The 27,398-nt window shown below is 42.1% G+C and overlaps 2 protein-coding genes across 12 annotated transcripts in view; both read right to left on the bottom strand.

Annotated features, from left to right (window-relative positions):
- Positions 1-2,162: 2,162 nt before the first annotated feature.
- Positions 2,163-17,944, bottom strand: pgrmc2 (progesterone receptor membrane component 2). Its single transcript, XM_031280457.2, has 3 exons — positions 17,543-17,944; positions 8,163-8,318; positions 2,163-3,907 (listed from the first exon to the last, which is right to left on the bottom strand). Exons 1-3 carry the CDS (start codon positions 17,883-17,885, stop codon positions 3,810-3,812), a joined length of 597 nt encoding a protein of 198 aa, XP_031136317.1. The 5' UTR covers positions 17,886-17,944; the 3' UTR covers positions 2,163-3,809.
- A 1,198-nt stretch (positions 17,945-19,142) lies between these two features.
- The window catches only part of larp1b (La ribonucleoprotein 1B), a 40,086-nt gene continuing 31,830 nt past the window's right edge, over positions 19,143-27,398 (bottom strand). For all 11 annotated transcript variants that reach the window (XM_031280433.2, XM_031280434.2, XM_031280423.2 and 8 more), the window contains 5 exons: positions 27,042-27,186; positions 24,374-24,483; positions 21,343-21,470; positions 20,536-20,643; positions 19,143-20,505 (listed from right to left, as the gene is read on the bottom strand). In XM_031280433.2, the coding sequence (XP_031136293.1) occupies positions 20,368-20,505; positions 20,536-20,643; positions 21,343-21,470; positions 24,374-24,483; positions 27,042-27,186 (629 nt within the window). In that variant the 3' untranslated portion in view covers positions 19,143-20,367. The remainder of the gene's footprint in view (positions 20,506-20,535; positions 20,644-21,342; positions 21,471-24,373; positions 24,484-27,041; positions 27,187-27,398) is intronic.

The following is a 27,398-nucleotide window of genomic DNA, read 5'->3' as shown; positions in this document are numbered from 1 at the left end:
CCATACATACAAATGATTTACTATATCATGCATCATTTGTACCAGTGTTATGTTTCCATATTTTTTTTCTTCTGTATTTGTTTTCTCCTTTATGATAATGAGAGGGCGTTGCCTTGTCATTAAAGCATCTGAGCACATTCATTTATTTATGTCCCCTTTAAGTACCCATTATTAAAAAAGGAGCTTGCAGTTAAACGATTTGGGATTTTTTTTCTTTCAAAAACCACCTTAAACAAGCCCCATAATTTGTGACATCTTACTCTCTAATGTAGTGAAAGTTTCAGGAAAACAGAAACTTTCCATGAATCTCTCAAGTGCTTCTCTCTTTTCTAGGGATACGTTTTTTGTTTTCTGTTTGAACTTTTCTCTTCCCTCTTATTACCTCAGTTTCCCTGTGTGCTCTTCAACATCTGGCGTTGATAATGGTTCGTGAGAGGTTTGCCATGAAGCAGTCTGCACGACACGAACATTTTGTTCCTGACTTTCTTTCCAAATTCACAGCACTGCTTTCTCAAGATATGCAGGAACAACCATCATCTCACTAGAAACTTAGTTTAACTAACTTTCTGTGGTTAGTTAACAACACCAGTGGTGGAAGAAGTATTCAGATCCTTTACATAAGTAAAAGTACTAATACCACACTGTAAAAATACTCTGTTACAAGTAAAAGTCCCTCATTGAAAATGTTAGTTAAAGGTGCTGTAGGTAGGATTGTGAAGATCCAGGACTTAGCCAAAGAATTTGAACATCAACTTCTCAGTCCCTCCCCCCCTTTCTGCTAAAGCCCAAAACGGTCTCCTAAGCCCCTATCCCCACAAGGGAGAATGAATGTGTGTGCATGAGCAGTGATTGACACGCAGTTAGAGAGAAGACACACCAGCCCGATAATCGGCCGTCGGACCGTCTGGCGAGGTCGGTGACTCGAGCCTGTTATGTGTGTCCCGTGCCGTCGTCCGTCTGAGGAGCCGTCGGCATTCATTTGGGCCGACCCGACATGTTCAGTCAGAGACAGGGCAGTCGGGACTCACCCGGAAATGGGGAGCGGATGAGCCGCTCAAAATCTGACGAAAATCTTTTAAACTGACCTTTGTCAATCTGAAATGAAGACAGATTCAGCAACTGCACGGCCTATTTCTCGCTTAAAATGTTTTCAGAAACACGTTTCGGTGAACCATTTTAGTACAATATGAGATCGTATTCTGAACAAGCCGCCATGACAGTCTGGCTGTGAATTTCCGGAGAAAAAAGAACCACGTGACGCGTTCGTCCAATCAGCTGCCGGTTCTCATTTTCTGGGAAACAATCAGACTGTTAATGGAAATAATACAGAGCAGCGCCGCCTGCTGCTATGGAGACGTATTACGTTTCGCGCACACGCAGAGCGTACGCTCAAGTCGGCGTCGCCTCAGTGTGTTCTGAGGCACTTTTTGGACCTCGGGACCCGACTGATCAGTCCAACTGGCTTTTCTGCTGACAGTCAGCCCGTCTGGTTGGTGTGTCAGGGCCTTTAGACACCCCCCCTGGCCCTGATTGGTGCATCTGAACAGGGAGCTGTGGATTTCTGCAAATCTCACTACAGGCCGATATATTGTTGGGTAGATTCATTTATAATAAAACCGTGTGTTTATAAACTACATGTCTTTTGTGTGCGAAAACCTTAATGTGTAAATTAACTAGTAACTAAAGCTGTAACAGATGAATGTAGTGGAGTAAAAAGTACAATATTTCTCTCTGAAATGTAGTGGAGTAGAAGGAGAAAGTGGCATGAATAGAAAAGACTCAAGTAAAGCACAAGTAGCTCAAATTTGTACATAAGTACAGCATTTGAGTACATGTACTTAGTGACATTCCACCACTACAACAACACTGCATGCTTATCATTATCACCTGTTTATTTTTCCTTGTAAATACACTCAGCAGTACTGTACTTCGCAGAAAATGAATTCATCACGATAAGTCTGATGAGTTTTATGCATTCGTATCTTCTAAAAAATATCAAACACCACACAACATGAATGTCTGCGCCTTTGTATTTTCCTTGTAGCGTAACAGCCCTGAAGCAGAGAAGACACTTAATGTCAAACACTTTTATGTACTATACAACTATTTCCTGGTAGTGATTCAATCACGCTGCCTCTAAAAGCAAATAAATTCCAGACATCTTCAATTATTAACCAAATCGATTTATTATGCATGAACAAATCCCTTCCTGCTTCTGTCACGCACACACGCACACACACACACACACACACACACACACACACACACACACACACACACACACAACATTTAAATACATGACGTGGTGGGAATTCGGCATAGCTCACTGTGTTGTTGCACATGCTTTAATAAAACGATAGATATATTTACAGGATAAGCAACGTCTCCGAACAAAAACAAAAACAAAAAAAATCGCAAGAACAGCTCCCGGTCCCGCCCTGCAGCACTTTGCAGCTCTCCCTTTTTTTTGATTTAATTTTATTTATTTTTTTGGAAATTTACCCACGTTTAAAAAGAAGTTCAGAACCCAAAATTTAAAACACAAACCATGGGGGTTTTGGCCAATACGACATAGCATTATACATATATGGAGTTTATCAACTACATAAATATGGCAGTAACACTGAGTAATTCATACGATCTATTTACAAAGTTTGTGAAGTGGGGAAATATTACAGTCTGTGTGTGGACGACTGACAGAACGTACGCCTTCTTAAAAGTCTGGGGGACCGAGTCTAGGGGAAAAAAAAAAAAACAAAAAACCTGACACCTCCATCCCTCCGCTCGCCTCCTCTGTTAGAACGGTCAGGACTGACACAGCAAACAAAATAAGGCACGATTAATACTTGGACCATTTTCAAGGGGAATCTACAGACTTGCAGCTGGCTTGTGAGGCGTGTAAACAATTGCGTCGATTGATTAGGACTGCCTTTGTCACCTTCCCTTTGTATTCCCGATCAGTGATTCAGTCCGTCTGATGTGATTCAAAACAGGTTTCATGTGGCAAAGACCTTTAAACCCCCACCCGAAAGAAAAGAAAAAAAAAAGAATGTCCCTCCCTCACTCAATGCTACTCGACAAATACAATCACATGGTGACAAACAAAGAAAACTAGTAGTGCATACACTACAAACACAACAGGAAAATGCAACACCCTGCCAACTTCCACAGCACCTAGGTCTTAGGCCGCAGCGCTGCCCTCTCAACAAGGGGGGGGGAGGGGGAATTATCTGAACACAAAGATTGATTGACAAAGCTGTCCAAAGCTGAAGCAGTTTCAGATACAATGTGACTAAATCAAGAGATAAAAAAGAGAGAGAGAGAGAAAATGGTTTTCCCCTGTCCGGATCCACTGATCATCTTTGGACCGATGTGTTTCTCTACCTCTGACCACGCGCCTCCCCAACCTGGAGAAATGACTAAAATCTTATGTTGTTTTTCAAATACATCTAATGGCACAACCCCACCCCCCCACCCCGCTTCTCTCCCCCACAGACATGTTTTCTGTCATTAAAAAAAAAAAAAAAAAAAGCCCTCATTGAAGGTTTTTCAATCGCTTCCTCTTGGCAGGATGAAGAGGGAGGGAGGTCTGGGCGTCGAGACTTGAGTCCTGCCCCTTTCCAGAACAGCCACGGCACTGGACAGATTCAGGGAGGGGGAAGAGTTTTGGGGGAGTGGGAGTGGGGGGGCAGGAGAAGAGGAGTGGCATGTAGATCGATGGGGCGGGAGGAGGAGGAGGTCTAGGGGGGAGGGGGTGTCTGTCGCAGCTGTTTGGGGCTCCTGGCTTTGGTCGGTGTGATGGAAGCGCCTCAGTCGTGCTTCAGGTGGTCCTTGATGTCCTCCTCGTCCGTGTACTCCGACGGCTCGTCCCCGGGCTTCAGCAACCTCCCCACGTAATCATATTTTTCTGGAAAATATCGAGAGAAAAAAATGATCTTGCGTTAAAAACAGGGTTGGCGATTGGGGACATATCCTAGGTCAGCGCTCCGTGCTGTAATCCTACTTTTATTAAGAGAGCTTTTACAACTAGGGTTGGGCATCGTTTGATTTTAACAATTCGGATTCTTCCTTTCCATTCCGGTTCTTACCGATTCTCGATTCTTTGAGGGGTGGTGTTGAAGCAGGTCACATGTCTAGGAACGTTTGATTTTGATTCAACGGTGATTTACAGTTTTTTTTTTTTTTTAAAAGATTATTTTTTGGGGCTTTTCCCTTTATTTTTGAAAGTGGATAGACATGAAAGGGGGAGAGAGATGGGGGATGACACGCAACAAAGGGCAGCAGGTCGGATTCGAACCCTGCGCCGCTGCAGGACTCAGCCAACATGGGGCGCACGCTCTTACTAGGTGAGCTAGAGGCCGCCCCGGTGATTTACAGTTTTACCGGGCTTTTTCAGCCACACTTAAGAGCGCTGCCTACTTTACTTCCAGAAAAATGCGGAGTTTTTTTGTGATTGTTGCGGGCAAAAATGATTTTGCTGATTATGCATTAAATTATGCGATCATAGGGACTGACAAGCGCCTGGCTGGGCCGCTACGGAAAAACAAAACTTGCACATGTTAAATTTGGAACCGATGATCGGATTCAAAACCAACTTTTCCAAATGATTCCAATAAAGAAATAATTCCATTGGAATGATAATTTTTGCTGTCATTTAAGGCCGCGCTGCTTTCACTCCTCTCCATTGATCTATTCCACAGACTCTATAAAGTCAATAAAGTAAAAAAAATAAAATAAAAAAATGTTTGCCGACAATGCCGAGTGCAGATGCTTTCGCAGCACAGAGGGCGACTCAGCAGTCCGCTAACTTGTTGCTCTCTCTGCCAATGTAAGCTGCTCTGTTTTAGGCTACAAAACATGCATGCAGGCTGAAACTTAACTGTGCGGTATTGTCGGGATTAAGCTATAAGCAGAAGGAAACGCCGCTAGCTGCGAGGCTAATGTGCAATGGTAGACACTGCAGCGGTAACGTTAATGTGTCCACGTCCACCTCAGCTGAGAACGGAGAAATGTCGTTGCCTTCCCTGCCGTGTATTTTATTAAACGCCGAAAAGTTCACCGAAAAGTGTAGAAATAATTTATAATAATCTGACACACAAAAGAAATCCCCCATATAGCCTATGTAATGGACTGTCCATCGGCTTGTACAAAGCTGAAGTGACGAGCAATTTCATTTTTTTTTCTCTCTATAATCTCTTGAATACAAAATAGTAGTCATTGAGGATAACTAAACAATAATTATAGCTTTCATTATATTTAATATCACACGACACCTTTTCTCCTGTAACTTTCTGCCAGCAAAAAGTCCAAAAAATTATAATACCACGTCACCGCGGGTATTGCGGTGATGCGGTTATCGTCACAGCCACTAAATGCATTTCACGGTGTTGGAAGGATGACCGACCGCCATTTAGGGACAGGTGGATTTCAGACATGGCTGCTTGTGTGCCTAGTGAAAAGAAAACTAGGATGGTTGATGAATGCCCTACATTCTGACCTGACATCAGGGAGAACTCTGGACTGTGATCAACAGCATGCTGAGAGTAATTTACTGACATCTTCTTACATGGTTTAATCAGACATCGTTTGCGGCCGCCAACTTCCAAAGCTGCTGCCCATTCCAACTTTAAATGTGTTAATGCGTCCAGTGCACTCTGCTGTTATTCAAGGGAGCAGAGGCCCGACATGGATTCAAAAAGAACACCTGACAAGCACATTTGAGAAAAGTATTTAAACGACAGACTATAAAAATAGGACCTAAATCTGTGTTACATTTTAAGGATGCACTGAATCCAAATTTTTGGGGTTTGGCCGAATACCGAATCCACTGGTTAAGATTCTGCAGAATCCGAAACCGAATTCCGAATCCTATCTATCATTTTCCAATTGCTGCATGAATGGCTTTGGCCCGTGGGTGATCTGAGGCCCACTGTTTGTTCGGTGTAGGGCTAGCAAAGCTGGTAATGGGCGTCTGGTTAACACCAGTTTTTAGCCATGACTGTCCTTCCTTTGCCGTACCTGAAGTTGCTGCATTTTGGCTGCTGTCTGTAGATTCCTTCATGCACAACTCGTATTCTTTCGGATGTTTCATACGCAAATGTTGTAACAGCGGCGATGTTGTGTATAGTTTAGGGTCCTCGCCACCATGAGACTAATCTGCATTGCAAGTTGAACATGTAGCTGGACTTGAATGGCCTTCTTTTGACTGAAAGTACTGCCAAACTACACTTTTTCTGCTCACGAGTTCCATTTTCACTTTCTCACAGTCTACTGCATTGAACGCTCCACCTACGTAAACACCGTCCCGTAATCAACGGTGCCGTCATTACGTCGACCAGCGTAGCGCGCGTAGTGCAAGCGAAGGGTTCGGTGGGAAAAAATTCTAAAATGCGGCAGAAACCGAACCCTGGTCAAAAAGCCCAATATTCAGCTGAATCCGAAGCCGAATCCTGGATTTGGTGCATCCCTGTTACATTTAATCCACGGATGTGATTCACCGACATATAAAAGTATCTGAGCCCATTGTTTCCTTCCAGTTCCAGTGCTTCCTGTTTCTCAGCAGATGTGCTGGCAGAGGATATTTTTACTTGAGGTTTATTGCATGTTTGTCTCACGTTCACTCCCTAAAGTTACTACTATTTTGATAGTGGATGGATTTCTTGAGCAAAAAAAAAAAAATGGAGAAAATTCACTGGTTTCAGGTTTTTAAATGTTAATATTTTCTGGCTTTCTTACCCTTATATATATATATATATATATATATATATATATATATATATATATATATATATATATATATATATATATATATATATATATATATATATATATATATATATTAGTAGACTGTTAACGGTTTTATTTAATTATCGTTTCATCTGCCAATTATCTTCTCAATTAATCCATACATCGTTTGATCTAATAAATGTCAGGTAAATGAAGGAAAAAATCCTATCAAAATTGTGACAAAACTAGGGCTGCAACTGACAATTATTTCCATAATGGAATAATCTGCTTGTTATTTTCTCAATTTATCATCAGAAAATAGTGAAAGATGACCGTCACATTGTCTCAGAGTTCTCGGCGACATCATCAGGTTACTGGGTTCGTCTGAGCAACGGTCCAAAATCCAAAATAGATTCAGTTGCTATTGATATGACACAGAGAAGAGCAGCAAACACTGCCTCTGGCGAAGAAGGATCCAGAGAATGGCCCAGCAGCAGTGCTTATTAAAAAATGATCGAGTGATAGCTTCAGCTTGGCCTGCATTGTCGAGAACTTCACAAATTCTGAATTTCTTACAGAATCTAAATTTTTCCAGAGCTTTTTTTTTTTTTTTTGGCCATTTCTGCCTTTATTAGATAGGAAATCTGAGATATGAAAGGGGAGAGAGAGAGGGGGAAGACATGCAGGAAAACCGTCACAGGTCGGACTCGAACCCTGGACCTTCTGCATCGAGGAATAAACCTCTGCATATGTGCGCCCGCTCTACCAACTGAGCTAACCGGCCACTTTCCAGAGTTTTTTTTTTTCATTCCTGTATCTTTGGGTTTGAGCAGATGATTGCCTGATTGTTGTCTGTAGTTATTTTGCTCCCACGTTGTCTCCTCATCTTGGTATTTTGGCTCTACCTGCATATCTGTTGTTACTGTGGGATTCTTTCCTTGCATTTAGTATTTTTCTATTCTGTGCATATAAACAATCAATCAATATGCATTACGGTATAAAACATGACTTTTGAGCACTGAGCTTTTTCATAGTTCTTCTTCTTGTTGGACGCACAGTGAATCTGCAGCCTTGCAATCTTTTTTTCCCCTCTCCAAGCGGAGGCTGATTTATTTCTGAACATAAACTGAAGGACAGTGTGTGTGTGAATCGGTTCATCAGCCTCGTTACAAATGTGTGTACTGGCTAGCAGCTTTAAATTGTCCTAATTTAACAACATACAGTAAATCGTGCTGTTCAAACTGTAATACAACGTGTAAAAGCAGTGGATGCGGTTGTCGAAAAAACAAACGAAAGACAAACTTGTGTTTGGGATCCTCCGTCTGACCCGACTGAATATACAGCGGCCCTGTGGATGCATCTGTGAAATCTGAGCCAAATCAATCAATATCGGTGGAGCATTTTTCTCTGGCGGGATTGTCAGGAAACAAGCCTACCCATAAACTGCATCTCCCACTCCCTCACGCTCTCCATCTGTACAGCGTTGAGGTCTGACAAGTCGTCGTACTCGTCCCGCAGGGCGTCTTTCTCCAGGCAGAAGGTGGCCAGGCCTCTCGAACCGTCCCGGCCAGCGAAAATGCCGTAAGGACCATCTGAGGAAGGAAAACATGAAGTCCAGATGAGTCAGGATGCACAAGAGATCAAGCATTAGGGCTGGACCGATCGATATGAAGAAAATATGCCATAGGGTGTGGAATATTGCGATAACGATATTACTTGCAATCAGAGTTCAAAATTAGCACAATTTACCAGCCAAATGCTGGTAAAATATGCACGTGGCTGGTAGATTTGCTGCACGATATGAGGAAAATATCCAATTGCGATTATTTTGACTGATATTGAACGATATTGAAGGGAATGATCAAGTTTGTATCATCATTCTCATTTTCATTGACTAATATTAAATCTTAAAACATTAAAATGATAATAGTGTGACTTTTGCGAGGACCTGTACTAAACAAAAATATTTTTTCTTCAGCCTAGTCAGCTGGTCAGTCTAGTCTCTTTGGTAGGATACGATGTGTAGGCCGGGACGTCTCTGCAGCACCACAATACTTTATTCAGAATGGTTGGACGCATATTTTGCCTTTAACAAATATTGCGCCCCCCTGCGTTTTGGATATTGCACTAGTCCATATTGTGATTTCGATAAAATTGCGATTAACTGCACAGCGCTATTTGCTTCACTCACCGACCAAAAAAAACAATGGCAATCTATTCAGTGGCTAGTAAAATCTGAACATTTCCTAGCCATTTGGCTGGTGGACAAAAAACTTCATTTTGAACCCTGCTTGGGATAAATAAACAGATATTAAAGTGTACTCGGTTCTGCTGCTTTCAGTATTCTGCTAAAATACAACAAACTGCTTGTTGTATTTAAAACAAATGAAATCATTTCCAGCATTCTTTTATTAAACAAACACAAATAAACATAACATTTTTATATAAAAGGCAGCACTAAGAAAAGAATGACAGTTACGTTTTGAAGTGCAGTTTTCTACTGATTTTTCCTTCAACTAACACAAAAAAATCTTTGACCGTCTTTCGCGATATGACGCAGCTTTTCGCGATTTGTTTATTGTGCCAGTTGATATACAGTTGATATCATATATTGTGCAGCCCCTGTTGAGCATCCTCCACTCCCACAGGTCAACAGTCTGACTGAGACTCTTTACTGTTAATCCAAGCTTGCTGCTGATTTTCCGGGATGAACCAGTCACTTTTTCTGCCCGGTTTGCTCTGGCTGTCTCTACTTTTAAAGCTTTTTACGCTGTTTCAAACTGAGTCACAGAAAACAACCATGGTAGTGTACAAAAACAGTCCGGCAACAAGTTCATCCTTGGCGTAACGTCAGACCTCCTTCATGTGACTGCTGCTTCACATTAAAAGCCTCCAGGACTGCCAATAAGTTAAGCACTTGAACGCAGCACAGATACAGAGTTTACAAAGAGACTTCTGGCTCCCGAAAAATCAGACATGCTTTTCTAAAATGTGACATGGTGGCAATCTCAAGAGTGCCTTTAAAAACGTCTTCAAGAAAGCATGAAGGGTCTTATAGACTAGATGCAGCCCAGCTGGCACGTACAAATGTGACGTCATGGGATTGCCGTGACTATTTATATCCGCGCTGGTGCTCGCGACACTAGTTGCAGTCTTCTCCTGAACAGCGGTGGCGCTAATGAGCAAAGGCTACAGATGTTGCTCTTTCTACGGACTAGAAGAAGAAGAAAAACGTAAACAACGGCAGAACTGGCAGCAGCATTGTTGTCAATGCTTCGATTTGATTGGATGAGCTACTTGGTGGGATCAAGCCTTTCATTCACCATAAAATAACTCATCTTAACCCAGTAAGTTTACAAGAGAGACTTGCAGTCACTCTGAGAGTCCTGGCATCCAGTTGTCGGCGAACTCGTTCAGGCCTCCCGTTTCCGCTTTGTCGCGGGCCGCTGAAAAAAAAAAGAGCCGTGCGCAACCTCTGCTCGTGCGCCATAAATCGGGCGCGCCGGCAGGATATTACGTCATTTTGACGTCCCGATGGCACGCGCCACCTTGGATGCGCAGGGTTTCCCCCAGCACTTTGCAGCTCAGGCGGCCCGCCTAAGATGGGGAACCCTACTGCCTTAACTAGGTCGTAAAAAAAAAAAAATCCGCTGCACAAAAGGCCGTCAAGTGCATCTCGGACAATAGCGCGGACGCGCTTCACACCGCGAACGGGCACGCGCACCACACGGCCGAAATGAAAGAAAGAAAAAGAGACGTGGTCCGTCGCTGTCTGGAGGATAACTAGCCAGTTGATATCGCGCGTGTGTGTGTCCGTGAGAACAATCGCCATTTCACCGTCGCGTCGCAAACATGCGGCAGCTGGGGCATGCCCGGGCAGAGACGGGGTGAGTGGACTTACCGGAGCGTTGGCATACGGTGGGCAGAGAACATTTCTATATGTTTCTCTGTCCTGTTCTTCACATCAGTGAGGCTTTCTTCTCTTGTTTCAACAAAGTGAATACATGACGAAGTGACTGGAACTATCCATCACCTCTCGCGCGTGGATTCTCACGCACGAGAGGAACACATTTTCTGCGGGAAACCCTGATGCGTCCAGTATAATTCACGCTTTAGAGTTCAATTACAGCTGCAACCATTAGTCCATTAATAGGGCCCTATGATTTGTGATGCGGAAAACGCGGACGGAATCTACACATGAAAACGGAATTCTCTTATACACGCGGAATCCCAAGGAATTTGCATATATTTTGTTGACATTAAATAAACAATTTTCTTTTACTTCCTTCTCATGTTTCAGTTTAAAACAAGTGTAGAAAGGTCTCTACCTAAACCGTGGCCAAATGGCATTGTTAAACATGTTGCCTAGTAACCATACGTCCTCACGTTCACGTTGTGAGCTTGTTGCGTGGGGAGAAAAAATGTGGAAGCGAGTGGCTCCTGATAAGCCAACGGTGGCGAAAAAATTAAGAAACTCTGAATTAACTGCTAAATACCGGGCTGACCAATACCCCAACGACTACTATGAGTCTGGACAAGGACTGTTTTATAAGTTTTGTCAACATACTGTTGACTGGACCCGCAAAGACACATGTAACGACCATTTGAAATCAAAAGCTCATCTGGAGAACAAAGCTAAATCTACAGTGGGAAAATCCCTCCAGGTTACCACTGAAGCAACGCCAAAATCAATAGATGCAAGGCGTGAGTTTGTGGAAGATTTTGTTGCAGTGTGTGCTGAAGCTGACATACCGCTTGAGAAAATGAAGAGGATACGTCCGTTTCTTGTTAAACCTTGCAAGCAGGGAGGCGCGCTCCCAGAAAACGCCAGCAGCCTCAGGCAGACCCACCTGCCGCCGGTCTTTGACCAGCACACGCAAAAAGTGCTGCAAGAAAATCTTCGTTGCCGTCGACTAAACCTCTGACAACCGAGATCGCAGTGTCCTCAACATTGTTATAGGTGAGCATCCAAAGCTATTACTTAGGTCATTTTGAATGTGCTTTGCTGAATATATTAACAGTTTAAATAAAAAAGCTGAATTGTGAGTTTGTGTCACTGAGTTTTTAAAGGTCAGTACTGCTTAGAAGTGAAAAGAAAACAAGCAAACCAGAACAATCCGAAAGGGCTAAAAATAAATCCGAAAACACGGAATTTGGAAAAAAAATAAAACGGATTTCATAGGGCCCTACATTAATCCAATAATCAATCGTCAGAAAATGAAACCATTCGTTTTTTGATTGATTGATTAATCATTTCAAACATTCACTGGTTCCAGCCACTCATATGTGATGATTCGATGCTTCGTTAGAAGTCAAAATGCTGCTTTTCCAGGGTTTCTATAAGTTTCACCAGGTCAAATTTAAGACTTTTTAAGACCATTATGAATAATATGTAAGACCTATAGCACGACATCAAAAAAGAAAAAAAAAAAAAAAAAACATTAATATGAGTTCCCCTAGCCTGCCTATGGTCCCCCAGTGGTTAGAAATGGTGATAGGTGTAAACCGAGCCCTGGGTATCCTGCTCTGCCTTTGAGAAAATGAAAGCTCAGATGGACGGATCTGGAATCTTCCCTTTATGATGTCATAAGGAGCAAGGTTACCTCCCCTTTCTCTGCTTTGCCCGCCCAGAGAATTTGGCCCGCCCATGAGAAAGAGAGAGACATCATGGCTTGCAAACGAGCAAAGCATGGCAGTTGGTCAAGGCCACACCATGGATGTATTAAGAGAATTGGATACAGTGTTTGGCGGGAAGCTCCGTACGTTCCAATGAGAGTGCTCAAAAGCGCATAAAACAAACATGGAGCTCGGCTCTTCCGCATTGTTGGCCCATAACGCCGGTTGGCTCACGATGGGCATGCGCACTAGCAACAATTTGTTTGCGTTGTCGTAGCAACCGGTAGCAACATGCGCGTTCATGAGCTTCTCGTGTCTCTTACAAGTGGCGAACTCATGAACTCGCCGTTTTCATTGTCTAAAATATTCACTAACGTTAAACACTGTCTTCGTTGTTCCCGATCGTTTACATGCTTAGCTAAATAAACGATAGATGTATTTAGCTAGACAACCAAGGAGATTTAATAATTATGTTGTGCTACTAGCTAGCTACCTACTAACTAGCGTTAGCTAGCAGTTAGCCTGCAGTTTCGTGAACAGAGCTCATCCATGGCTTCAGCTCTCATCCACGTTACAAGCTTTACAGCATACAGCCCTCGGCTGTATCATAAGAGAGAACCAAGGCGATGTAATCACTATGTCTGTAGTAACGTTATGTAGGCATATAGCTAGCTATGTATAGATCTTAATACAGCCATGCTAGCTACCCCTGATGTTAGCAACTAGCTAGCTAGCCGATAGCCCGCCAGTTTGGGAAACGCTAATGACGTTACATCCACGTAGCTAACAGGCTTTACAGCAGCTACATACATCCCTGGGATGTATCATGACTTCATAAGATAATACCATGGACGTATTCATAGAACATATGGTGAATTACAACCATTAGCTATATCCATTATTATAGCTAGCTACATGAGCTCGGGAGAACAGTCATGTGAGCGGGCGGGCGCAGTCTCGCGGCTCTGCTCGCGTCCACTATGCGCGTTCATCATGCCAAATTTAATAATTCTGGATTCGCTTCTAGTGAATGTTAAAAATGTTAAAAACGTAACGTTTTAAACAAGGACCCTTTCAGTGTTCGGTAAGTTGATATACCCAGAAACAAATTATCCGCTGAAATATAGACGTTTCTTTCGCCATGCAAAGTCTATGTGAAAAGTCTTTCTGAGCCATGGGGTGCAGTACCACCGTTATCCGCTAAGCCCATGGTGGCTTTTAGACTCGGCGCTCTTCCTGGGGGCTTGGGCCACACCCCCACCCTCCACCTTGCCCCCCCTCTCTCCTCCTCAATAGCATTTAAAGCTACAGACACAGAAATGGCACATCCTAAGGAAAGCTCATTGTGGGACTGGCTCTAGTGGCTGTAATTCTGCACCAAGGCTGAATTTCAGGAAAGAGACTTCAGATACAGTATTAGGGGACCACTAAGGTCTATATAAAAGAGACTTCAGATACAGTATTAGGAGACCACTAAGGCCTATATAAAAGAGACTTCAGATACAGTATTAGGGGACCACTAAGGCCTATATAAAAGAGACTTCAGATACAGTATTAGGGGACCACTAAGGTCTATATAAAAGAGACTTCAGATACAGTATTAGGGGACCACTAAGGTCTATATAAAAGAGACTTCAGATACAGTATTAGGGGACCACTAAGGTCTATATAAAAGAGACTTCAGATACAGTATTAGGGGACCACTAAGGCCTATATAAAGATACTTCAGATACAGTATTAGGGGACCACTAAGGCCTATATAAAAGATACTTCAGATACAGTATTAGGGGACCACTAAGGTCTATATAAAAGAGACTTCAGATACAGTATTAGGGGACCACTAAGGTCTATATAAAAGAAACTTCAGATACAGTATTAGGGGACCACTAAGGCCTATATAAAAGCATCCAAAAACAGCATGTCATAGGACCTTTAAAAACAAACATCCCTGCTCCGCGCCCTGCTATGCCCTGCTACGCTCTGCAGTGCCCTGCTACGCCATGATCTACTACAACTACTATTTCCAGTCACTGTTCCATTATCTTTATTGTGACTATTATTGCCATTGTTCATCACATCCCCAACTTGCACCTTCAGACACCACCTACCAAGAGCCTGGGTCTGCTGAGGTTTCTCCCTAAAAGGGAGTTTTTCCTCACCACTGTCACACTAAATGCTTGCTCTTGGGGGAATTACTGGAATTTTTGGGTCTTTGTAAATTATAGAGTGTGGTCTAGATCTACTCTATCTGTAAAGTGTCTTGAGATAACTCTTTATGATTTGATACTATAAATAAAATACAGTACATCCCTTATCAATACTGAAGCAATCACTCTTGCAATATTTGTTTCTGTCCAATAATGCTCAGCTCTATGTTGTAGTCCAGTCGTGTAACTTCTACCAACAACAATTCATATGAATATACAGTATCAGTGCTGTATTACAAGAGGATATCACAAAGGATACTGTGTTAAAATGATGCGTGTTGTACTCAGAACTTTACAGTAATCTGACGGATATATGTAATAGCTCTTCAAAAAAGGCCCTTGTGATGTTCAACTTTAATAATACATTTCATAAACAACGCCTCGAGCAGTCCCTGATGCTTTCTCTGCGTTTAAAATATTCTGTTATCCTCCAGAAGAACATCATCTGACCAGCATGTGAAAACTCTGCAGGCCCTCAGGTTTTCTTCCTTTAATTGTGCAACAGAAAGAAAAAAACTCCAATCTGCCGACCATGAGGCAAAGACGCCTTATCACCACCAAGATTAGATGTACCTTGCATAACTACAAGAACAAGCATTTTTACAGATTAAACTGCCAGCCTGAGTAACACTAGCATACTGTATGTTCTGATTGGGCTTTCTATTATTAGAATGTTTTTTTTAATGTCATGACTCACAACAAAGAAGAGATTACTGAGTCATATTTGTGTCTGAATAATAATAATAATAATAATAATAATAATAATAATAATAATAATAATAATAATAATAATAATAATAATAAAAAACTCCTCCAGCTCCAGCTGGATTCTCCTCTAACCATCAGTGAAGGGGTGCAACTGGCTATTATTTTACTTTGATTCATATTTGGGTGTATAAGAGATCAAAAATAATGACAAATGCACACGCTCCAGCTGCGCATCTTGTCTGAGCACCAAAAGCCAACTAAACCCAAAAAGTATTCAGTTTACAACAAGATCACTTTCACTTTTTAGAAACTGGACCAAGCTTTCACTTTCCAGACGCTGAACCAAGACAATGTTTGATATTATGTGCTCATAACTAACTTTAATGGATGACCAAACAAATCATAAATTACTTCTCTGTCAACTGACATGTAGCTCGATCAGCATGACGTGCCAGGGTTTCCCCCAGTGTACTGCAAGCTCGGTGGCCCACTGGGCCTAAGTTGCCCCCCTAACGGGCCCAGCCACTGGGAAATATTTTTTAATTTATTTTAGACTTGTTAACTACAGTTACAGTGGGGCGGCTCGGTTATAAACTTAGACGTAGTCATATTTTTAAATCTCCGGTTAGCTTTTAGCACTGACTTAATGTAGAACCCTATGGAATCTGAGCTTTTTTTTTAATTCTCAATTTTGCAGTTCTGTCCATGATTCTGTTATCACAGAAACTATTGGGCTCTACATTAATGCTGCCATCAGCAGTGGTGGAATGTGACTAAGTACATTTACTCAAGTACTGTACTTAAGTACAACTTTGAGGTACTTGTACTTCGCTTGAGTCTTTTCTTTTCATGCCACTTTCTACTTCTACTCCACTACATTGCAGAGAGAAATATTGTACTTTTTACTCCACCACATTAATCTGACAGCTTTAGTTACTGGATATCATCATATGGTATAAGTGTTGTCTTTTCCTGCTTTTAAATGCTTAATTACAGTAAAGTGATGCAATTTTCTGAATTTAACAGACTATTCTAGCGGTTTTATTATTTTATTTGTCTTTACCCACTTAGTCATCATATCCACATTACTGATGAGTATTTTTCAAAAATCTTATTGTGAAAATATTTTGTGAAAGCACCAAGAGTCAACCCTACAGTATCGATATCGAGGTGTTTTGTCCAAAATATCGTGATATTTGTGTTCTCCATATCGCCCAGCTCTAATTTTCAATGCAGGACTTTTACTTGTAACAGAGTATTTCTTTCAGTGTGTTATTAGTACTTTTACTTTACTACTAAGTAAAGGATCTAAGACTTCTATCACCACAACTTTTCTGGGGGGGAACCATGAGTGCACTGTGATTAACACCAACTACACAATGCATGGTGTGGTTCAGTCAACTAAACTCCAGCGTGTCTCTACTGTAAAAGCGTGGCTCATCATTTGGTGAGCTGGATAGATTTAGGCCTGCTTGGCTCGCTGTTGGTGGCATGCGTGACACATGAGACTGCTGGGAATGCTGTCTGAATAATTATAGTTTATGACGGAGTAGATGATTGAGTTAGCCAGGTCGGAGAACGTGTTGAGTAGCACGTTAGGCTTGCTTTGCACAAATACAAAATATATATAAAAAAAATACTTATGGGGACTGAAGCATGTTTTGTTAAAGTAAAGAAGTGTAATATTTGCTCTACGGTACACATTTGTTCACAAACGGCTTCCCTTAGCTGCTATTCATTTTCACTTTGCACAGCAGAATGGTCAGTGGCCCCACAAAACAAAATACGTATTTTCTGCATAAACTATCCTCTACTTTAGTAAATATAGCATTAATTAACATTCTTTAAGGTTCAAACATTGGTGCAAAGTTCCCAATATTCATGCATGATGAGCCCCCATCAGTGTAAACAAGCAGCGGCTCCAGACCAGACACCCAGACAGTGCAGTGTGTCAGTGTGCGCGTCAACAAGCTAACACAGGCTAGCTGGGTAAAATCTCCAGCCTTTAACTTTAACTAAGACGTTTAACAGGTTAAGTGTTCAAACATATAAAGTTTAGAGGTGTTCATGCATCATCTCAACGGCCACGACCCCGAAACAGCCGTGCTAGTTAGCTTACAAGTAGCATCCCATTCAATAACACAGACAAAGCCAAAAGAGCTAACGTTAAGCTAGCTAACCACAGCCCTTTGCGCCCAAATATTTGGGACAACTCACCATAAGCGGGGACATGTCAGCTAACTCACCCGGCTGTCAGCTCGTGATCTACCCATTGCCCTGCTCACCTTTCCCGTAAAACTTTCTGCCGCTGGTCACGTCGAAAACTTTCATGTTGACAGCCATCAGGATGCGGGGGTTCTGGAGTCCGTCGTACTCCCGCAACTGCTCCAGAGAGAAGTCCCGTCTCCTCATCTTGGGAAGCGCCGAGGCCTCGTCGCCCTGGGCCGCGGCAGAGACAAGCTTCCTGCCCCACCGCCGGTACACCACCAGACAGACCGCCACAACCAAAACTAAAATACTGATATTCAGCAACATCGCGCCGAGGCCGAGCCCGTCCGACTCATCCGCTGGCCCCTGCCCGCCGCTTGTGTCAACTGGTCCGCTCGAACTATCTCCATCGTCCGCCATACTGCACGGTTAGCTCCTACCCGCCCCTGGCCAGATGCTGCGTTCAGGTCCTGTCGGGTTAGCGGATCCACTAGTTGAGCAAGCTGTCTGTGTTGTGACATTGCGTTCTATGATGCAATGTAAAACTCTCCATCTGCAACTAATGATTACTTTAACTATCGATTATGCTGATTTTTTTTTCCCTCCGATTAATCAAAAAATTATATATATATATATATAGTTCATGTTCATTATTTGATACATTTGAAAACGTGCTATCAGCTTCAGTTTGCCCTTTAATTAAAAAGAAAACAAAAACAATCAATAATTAAAATGAAGCAAGACAGTATCAGCATAAATAAAAAAATGAAAAATTACATTTGTAGATTCATGAATTTGATATCAAATAGGCCTTTCTGATAAAAAAAAATAAAGTGTCATTTTATTACATAATTTGGCATTTAGGTTACTTATCTTTCAACTTTTAGTGGTTACACATTTTTCTTTTTAATACATTAGTATAATCACGTGGCATGTTTTCAAAACTCGCACTAGTTTGGCGCCACCCAGATTCAAATTTAAACAAATTAAACTACTAAACATTAAAACGACTGTAATTCTACAGCAGCACTTGACAGTCCCATTCAGATCCACGTCTCACTCAGAGGGGTTTTACGAGCCACACCTGAAGGCAGCAAAACACACGCCTACCCGTCTCATAATACATCCATGATCTTAATTTGAGAGGACCGATGTTTTTTGTCCCTCCATCGGGACCCGTAGTGTCACAAACCAAATGCCAAAAAGTTATAATAAAATAACGCAGAAATTTAGACTTACATTTCTTACTTCTTTAAATATGTACTGTAGGGTTATATAGCTTTCCTAATGGTATGGAACTATGATCATATGAGCAGAATAAGGCATTTCAGATACAATAAATGATCACAAATGTTACATTGTTGGTTGGCTTTGTTTTTTAACCTCACACCTTCTTTGCCCAGTGTTGCCCTTTTTATTCAGCTGTTATCTGAGTGCTATTTGCACACTTTATGTAAACACATTTTCCTCATATCTGTTTACTCTGTAAGAAGGGATAAGTGTTGAAATGCACTCAGTGGAAACTTGCTTTTGATTTATAGTTTATTGAGCTCAGTGTCGTTAGGAACAAAAACCTGCTCATCAGGCTCAGTGTGTCGCCCTCGGCAACACAAGACAATACCAAAAAGAGAGAAATGTGCATGAGTAAGAAGGACAGATCACACAAACACAAGTTAATACAATGAACTGTTATTTTATATTTTTTTGCATTTTACAATTCATTCGTGGCATTAAACATGCATTGCTTTATCCTAAAACGCACTCAAAACCACACTACCGATAAAACAAATCAATTCTTAAAATCAAAAAGAATAACTGAATAGCAAATGATTTTTTATAGTATTTACATTTTTTTTTTTTTAAACTCAACTCTAAAAACCTCTCCGAAGTCCATCGATGAAGTAAAGGAAAGTTAATTATTTAAGTGCTCTAGAGCACAAAGCCTCAAACATAATATGAAGTCAACTTCAAGCTAAAATATACTGTAGTTTGATGATGCTAGCTCACACCCAAAATTCCAGCAGAAACATTTCTCTTTTTATAATATTCAATAGCAAAAGCCATTAGAGACTGCGATGATTACCTAAGACTATTTCATCAAATCAAGTAAAAATAGAACAATAAATTATACTACCTCTGACTGTAAAACGGAACTTGAAAGTAAAGTGTCCCACATAAACGTGTCATTATTCCTGCGGGTTAGATTTAAAAACCAACATGATGCGTTTAGCTGTGATAGCGTCGGTCAAAACATCAGGGAACGCCTGTTAATGAGCAGCAGCCTCGGGGTCAGTCCTAAACTAATTTATGACTGCAGCTTGTCAACCTGATTGTCATTCTAAGAAAAAAAGATTTATGTCTCAAAAAAAGAAGAAAAAAGAAAACCTGCAAGTGGTGTCAGTTTTAAAAACATTCAAAAGCCCCCAAAAAAAATCAATTGGGAAGACTGAAATTTGGACTACTTTGTCTCTGGTCGCCCTCCCCTTCCTGGAGAATTAGATGAAGGCACATAAGACTATCTGCTTTATCTCTTATCTTGGCAAACTAGAATCACAGTTCAACAGGCTGAGAGCTCCTTATAGGCCAGAGCTCTTTACAGATTGGGATCCACACAAGTGTTGAACAGTTTTGGCATCTGAGAGAATAAAAAGGCAAAATGCAGGGAATGCATTTTAAATTTTTTTTTTTTTTGTAAACGTTATGAGCCGTCACTGCTTTTGCTTGCTTGCTTTAAAATGAAATGCACAGATAAAAACAATCAAATTAAGTCAACCACGCTCAATCTCTCTTCATACCCAAACGGTTTGCCGCTGAAAAGAGCCAACGCGGATCTCAGAGCTGCAGCCGCCGCCGCCTCGCTCCACATCTCTTCTATCCAGACTCGCGCCTACAGGAGCGAGCTTCATTTATTTGGCGCAACACTTTCCTTCTTCCCGGCTCCAGACTCGGGCTTCTTCCCCTGAGCCGTGGCTGTTTTCTGGGCGTGATCTTTGGGTGTGTTCTGTGTGGCAGCAGCGGCGGAGGCGGATGGTTTGGAGGCCTGCGGTTTGGAGGCCTGCGGTTTGGAGGCCTGCGTCGGCTTTGAGGTAGTGTTGGAAGGATGTCTCCGACGCCTCCCTTCATCCCCTCCCGAGGATGAGAGACGTCTCCTCCTGCCTCCCTCCTCTCCCATCGGGGGCTGCGGGCAAAGAGATCAGAGGTCATTACATGAAGACAGACCAATCAGGCAATGTTAAAAGAAAAGGTGATGCGTTTCGATTAGCGTGAAAATGGATGCTGAGAAGGTGAAATGGAGGCTGGCCTCTGGAGGACTTATTTTATTTCTTTGTTCCAACTTCCAAGTGGCCTATAGCCTACGTTAGTTATGAATAAATTATGTTAAAAAATGTATAAAATGACAAGGCAAAAGAGCTGTGTGCGTGCACACATTTAAATAATGTCGGGCTGTAAACCGGTTCGGGCTTTTAAAAAGCTGTCAATCAAAATGTACTTGTCGGGCTCGGGCCGAATTCTGTCGGGCTCGGGCCTTGTCAGGCCTAACTTTTAAGGCCCGATTACAGCTCTAGTGCTCGCGGTAGCCAGTCCGACTATGTTTTGAAGGATTTGCACACACTGTGCTCGGAATTAATTTTTCAGGTTGACGCACGTATCTATTTTTAAAGACATAACGTTATATAATCCACTAGCCTCGATAGCAGCATCAATAAGCTCTGACCTTATTGTTCATCGGGTTTTGAGAAATTTGGAACCAGGCCCTTAATAGAACCGGGTCTCGAGACCATTAGCTTTTGTAAGAACAATCACAATTACCCCCCCCCCCCCCTCCCCCCCAAACGGTTGAGCCCTAGTTTTGTCCATACGAGACACGGAGACTCACCACCACCCTGAAGTCCTCCAGGTTCTTGAACTGGGAGAGGTGTTCCTTCAGCTTTGGGTCGATGGGCTGGTTCTTTATCTTAGAGTATTTTAGGAAGGCCCAGAACTTCTCCAGTCCATACAGCTGACCTGGAGGAGGAAATAGCACAACGCAAAACTGGTTTAGTAAAAATACTAGGGATGCACCAAATCCAGATTTTTTGGGTTCGGCCGAATACCGAATCCACTGGTTAAGATTCTGCAGAATCCGAAACCGAATACCGAATCCTGCTCCCATCCTCAGTCCATTAACACAGTAAACACATTAATGAAGTAAACAACGTCCACAGCAGTGTATTTTTCAAAGCTGGTAATGGGCGTCACCAGTTTTTAGCTGTGACTGTCCTTCCTTTGCCATACCTGATGTTGCTGCATTTTGGCTGCTGTCTGTAGATTCCTTCATGCACAACTCATATTCTTTCGGATGTTTTATACGCAAATGTTTTAACAGCGGTGATGTTGTGTATGTTGTTTCGACCAGCGTAGCGTGCGGAGTGCAAGCGAAGGGTTCGGTGGAAAAAAATTCTAAGGTTCGGCTGAAACCGAACCCCGTCAAAAAGCCCAATATTTGGCCGATTCCGAAGCCGAATCCTGGATTCGGTGCATCCCTAAAAAATACACAGGTCATTGTCAAATGCTACTTCCAATGCAAGTGCTCGCATACACAATCAGCAGTCCACATTTGCCCGGAAACCTTCTCTTCACTTTGTACAATTTTGTCTTTGGTTGAGCGCAATGTTTTTTCCCCTTGACCATGGAAAACAACTGGACCTTTGTATACTGTGAACGGCTGTAATGAGCATCCTATGCAGTAGAAATACAGCTTTGCCAAAAATAAAAAAATTTTGGTATATGGGAACATCAAATCTGAGTAAAAATCGTTTAATCTGATTTGCTGATTTTATAAATAACTATTTTTGGGTGCAAACAAAACAATCCCTCTTCATGCCGCGTTTCCACTGTATGGCACGGCTCAGTGTACACTGCACAATACATGTAGACATGCATGTGAACACACTGAAGCCACATCACTTGTACTGTATACAGAGAAGCTGAGCTGATTAAAGGCTTTATTCATCAGATTTCAAATTGAAACTCCTTGGACACTGAAATTAATTATCATCGCGACCCCTAAGTACAGAGTCTGGCATGTGACTGCGGCCGGACATTTGCTGGTCAGCGCGCCACATCTCTCCGACACATCCGGCTCGAATGGGAAAGGCGTTACTGAACACCAAAATAACTCAGCTGGAAATAAGTGGTTTTACTGGCAATCCTCCCTTCTGCTTCACGGAGTCACTCCGTGTTGAAAGCGTTTGAGAAATTGACTTTAATGCTTTTTCTTCCTCTTTTAACACATTCGCCTTAGAGGGGTGAAATCTGCAAAGTGAACTTTTAAGCCGGGTCAAGCAGATTTACAGATCAAATAGTAGTATTTCTTAGCTTTCATAATCTGTATATGAAGAATTAATAAATGGCTTGCAACACACAGATATAAGGACATTTGTGTTCACACGTGTTAATTAATGTTTGTTAACAACTAGAACTCCATCTGAAACTATTGTAGAAACAGTTGAGTGTTTGATTGTATGTCCTTAGGGCTGTCAAAAGGAACGCGATAATAACGAGTTCTTTTAATGGCGCTATTTCCTTGACGCGCGATTAACGCACACACGCGCATTCTGTAACGTGGTCCCCCGAGCCAATCAGTAGTTTAGGAAATCAGAAGGTGATTCAGCGCTACATCCATGCGCTGCACTCACCGGAGATTTCTCTCAGTAATCAGTTACCTCGGGATCACAGCACATTATTTTGACCCGCAGTGGGAACTTCGGTCGCATGCTTCGACTGTTATGAAGATAGAGGAGGGGCATTTGGCCGACGCATGCATAAAGTCAGCACACTGAGCGCTGTAAGTGCGCGCAACATGACTGCAGTGGCCAGGACACCGACGTTGGAGCATAGCCTCCACCCAGCCATCACAGTTTCTCTCACACTTTATCTATTGTTTTTTTTTTTTTTATTTATTTATTTTTGGTATCAGCTGGTTTTAATCCCCCTTAGTAGAAGGGGATGTTTTGTGAGCCTTTATTTTCCCACATGAGGTTAAACACAATGACAGTTACATGTAGCTGACCAATGTACAGTGCGTCTGTTGCTGTAATGCACGAGCTCCATTGTTTTGTGTTGAGCTGCTACCGTTCTAAGTGTAAAGTGGGACACTACATTGTGTCAGTATTACCAAGTAGTGTTCCATTCAGGTCAACGTGCCCATCTGTTGTAGCTTGATGGGCTTGAGTTTGCCATATTATGCTTCAGCAAATATTTTGAGCGTACAGTACCTTTGAGGTTTTTCTGGAGTCATTGTTTTGGATTGTCGCAATAATAATAAACATTTGTATAAAGCAAGCATATTTGTCCGCTCACACAGCGTGTTCCTTATGTCCTATTTCAATTTAGTTTCTGTTGCACTTATTGCAGACATGCACACACACACACACACGTCTAGTAGGTCAGCAGGTGGTGACCGACTCATGACCTCGCATGTCTTGCGTGCGCGAGGAAAGGTGCAGCACAGACGGACCGAGGCAAGTTCAATGTTATTACATTATATATTTCAGCCTATAATGGTACGTTTATTATTGCCGAATCATATCGATTCCTCCCGGCCCGCTGGATGGGGACCCCTGGTTTAATGGTTTTATTTACATTTTCTTGCTACCATGTATCAACTAAAAAAATAAAATAAATAAATAAATAATGCAATAAAAATAATTATAATAATTTAATTTGGATGATACAACTATGTTGCTTCATGGTCAAGTTAAAATTCCCTAGTGTCAAAATATTTCATGAAAAACTATCACACTTTGGAAAAATTCAGTTTGTGTTTTACATAGTCAAACAGTGACTGTCTTCTAAAAATCTTGGTAAATTTGTAAAAGTCCCCGGGGAAGTTTGGGACATTTTGGTTACTTTCTGGTGTTAATTACCTCTCTCAAAGTCCTTCAGGGTCTCTTCTTGAAAGTCCTTGAACAGATCCAACCTGAATCTCTTCTCCAAACCGTAGCTGTAGTATCTGAAGAGACACTCCAGTCCGTACCTGCGGGAGGGGGAAGAGGGGGTGGGGGTGGGGAACAAATATTTACCTGCACTCTAACCACAGAGCCGAGCAAACAAAAGGACGCTGGGCTTCTACACACAAGTGGATTTACATGGGCATGATGCTGTGTGATGTAACTGCTGCCCTGTAAGCGTATCTGTAGTGTAGCAACTATCGGGCCTCCAACAATTCCCAACAGCAAAAGCTTTGTCTCACGGATTATTAATAGCGTTAATGGAGCTGACGAAGGAAACAGGTCGGCCAGTTTAATGAAGCCGAGGTGAGCTGCTGCGTTAACAGCTGTTTCAGTTACAGCTTGTTACAGCGGCAGTGCTCACACGCCCTCCAACTGCCACTCCAACCAGTCAGCTTATGTAGACAGGAATGTGGGTTTGGCAGGCGAGTTCGTGGCAGATACGCAACCGTGTTACAGCGCGGCAGACGCCCGCCTGCCGACGAAAACACTGCTGCTGTCTGCAGGCACACACTGAGGGATCAGGAGCCCAGCAGTTGGACAAGTTTACACAGAGAGGAGAGTGGGCCTGCACGATACTGGAAAAAAACGTTTTTTTCCCTGGGAAAAAAAATAAATAAATAAAAATGAAAAAGGAAATTTTCTTATGTTTACTTTAATGCGTTACAAAAACCAAAGCAAGTAAGCGCTGTGACTACTCTTCTGAAGTGATTTTGGAGAGGGACGTTAGGTAGTTAAATAGACTAGTTGACTGACATGACACCATTGTATTCATATAATACTATCAATCCAGGCTCAAGTGAATGAAATTAATAATGCATGCATGTTGCGGTTGTGGTGGACTAGCGGGGGCCTGCTTTGGTTGTTAGATACATTGATCAATATTGATTGTGACTGGTGGTTTCCTGCGCATGCAGAGCCTGCATGTCACACACTAGCAACAAACTGTGTGTCCAAGAGCACTTCAATCAGTGTAAATATGTTATATCAGACACAGACTGCTGTTGTAGATTAGGGTTAGCGTCGCGGCTCTGAACCTAACTATATTAGCTTTAGCCTGACTGGTAGCAGCTTTCTGCGGTGAAAAACGGCCGGGAGACGTTGTGATAACGTTGCATTAATCAGGTGATTTAGTTTGTCTTTGCAGCGAACATCAAACACTGACTACTGTAGCTTCACTACCCATGGAAAAGCATGTGCATCACTGTGTCAGCGGATGCTGCAGCTTACGGTACTTTTCTATACACGGAGAGCCTCGCTTCCCATAACAAACCCCGTCGGACTAACGTTACGTCACATGACCAGCTGTCTTAAAGGGGAAGGCTCGGCCGGTAATGTTCATGTAAAAGGAGAACGGTGAAAGTTGACTTTTCCATCAAGCGGCAAAAAAGTTTTAGCGTTAACATCGCATTGTCCCGCGATGTGACTACGGCGCATGCGCACATCGCGATGTAGATGATGAAACAAAATATCGTGCAGCCCTAGAGGAGTGGGTTATCCTTTGCAAATTCAAGACTTTCTGGAGTTAAACCGTAAAAACTGGCGATCCCTGTGCACTACGATAGATAGATGGGATCTTTATTGTCATCGTTTCACAACAACCAAACACAGTTTAGCAGCTCTCGGTATGACAATATAAATAAAAAATACATAATAATTTAAATAGTAAAATATATCAAATGACAATATGCTTTTGTCCCGATTCGATTCTTTCATGATAAATGGGTGGCGATTCGATTTTTGTGTTGGTATTTTCATTTATTGCGATTCTAGAAGTATTGCGATTCGACTGTATTGATTTTCTTTTGCTTCTTTAACAAAAACAAAAAGTTGAATAATACACTTCTAGAGACAAGCTATCACGAGACATTTCTTTAAAACTAACTGTTTTCTCAGAAGAATGACATCACATGTCAGTCAGTCAGCCTGACATTTATTTCAGAACATGACATGGATTTTCTGCTTTCGCTCTGTTTTGCTGAAAACGGATATGATGAAGTTGCTGTCGGCGGTACCGTATAAACAGATAATGTTTAGGTGAATCATTGGTAAAAAAAATAAATTAAAAAAAATTGATTCTAGGGAAAATAATCTATTTTAAAAATCGTTGCATAAAAATAAATTTAAAAAAAAGCACAATACATACAATTTTCAATTTTCTTTCCCACCCCTAATAAAAAAAAAATCAAGACAAATAAACACAATGAGGTGGCACTATATACACATATACGAGGTTACTGCACTTACAGATCTTGGGGTATATTGCACATAAGTCTTATAGATGGAGGAGACAAGAGGAGGGTTTGTGCATTTAACTGCTTGTGGGTTTTTCAGTTTGCTCTGGATCTGATTATCCTGGATCTTTTTCCAGAGGGCAGGGGGGAGAACAGGTGATGTCCTTAGAGCTGAAAAGGGGCTTTAGGGCCTCAAGATATGGCTTCTGTAGATAAGGGTTTTGTCTCATTTCCAGCACAATTTGCTCTGTGTAAACGTCTTAGCAGTATGTTTTGCACTTTCCACCCTGAGGCACAGAAGTATGTTCGCAACTGAGCTTATCATTTAAACACGGTAATGTCCTGCTCACCTGTAGTTCTCTTTGGCGTCCTCCAGCGCACGTAGTTTAAACTCCTCGTACATTTTCCTGTTGAAGTTGTCCCTCAGGAAGAAGGACCAGAACCTGAACAGAGTGTTCATCTCCTGAGACTGGCCGATCCCCAACCGTTTCCTCTCTGAAAACATCATGGATTCAGTAAGTGGACAGCACACCGACCAGCTGTGTTCTCGACACGTGGTCAACAGACGGTTATGAACACCTGCACAATCGTCCATCAATCTGAAGGCCGATTTATGCTTGTGCGTTTAATCGACAACGTGCGTAGGTACGTGGAGACACAGACCCTACGCCCAGGGTTTCTGCAGGTTTTACCAAGTCAAATTTAAG

This window comes from Sander lucioperca, chromosome 18, assembly GCF_008315115.2.
Source record: "Sander lucioperca isolate FBNREF2018 chromosome 18, SLUC_FBN_1.2, whole genome shotgun sequence".
In the NCBI taxonomy this organism is placed as follows: Eukaryota; Metazoa; Chordata; class Actinopteri; order Perciformes; family Percidae; genus Sander; species Sander lucioperca.
This window is presented reverse-complemented; position numbering and strand designations above follow the sequence as displayed.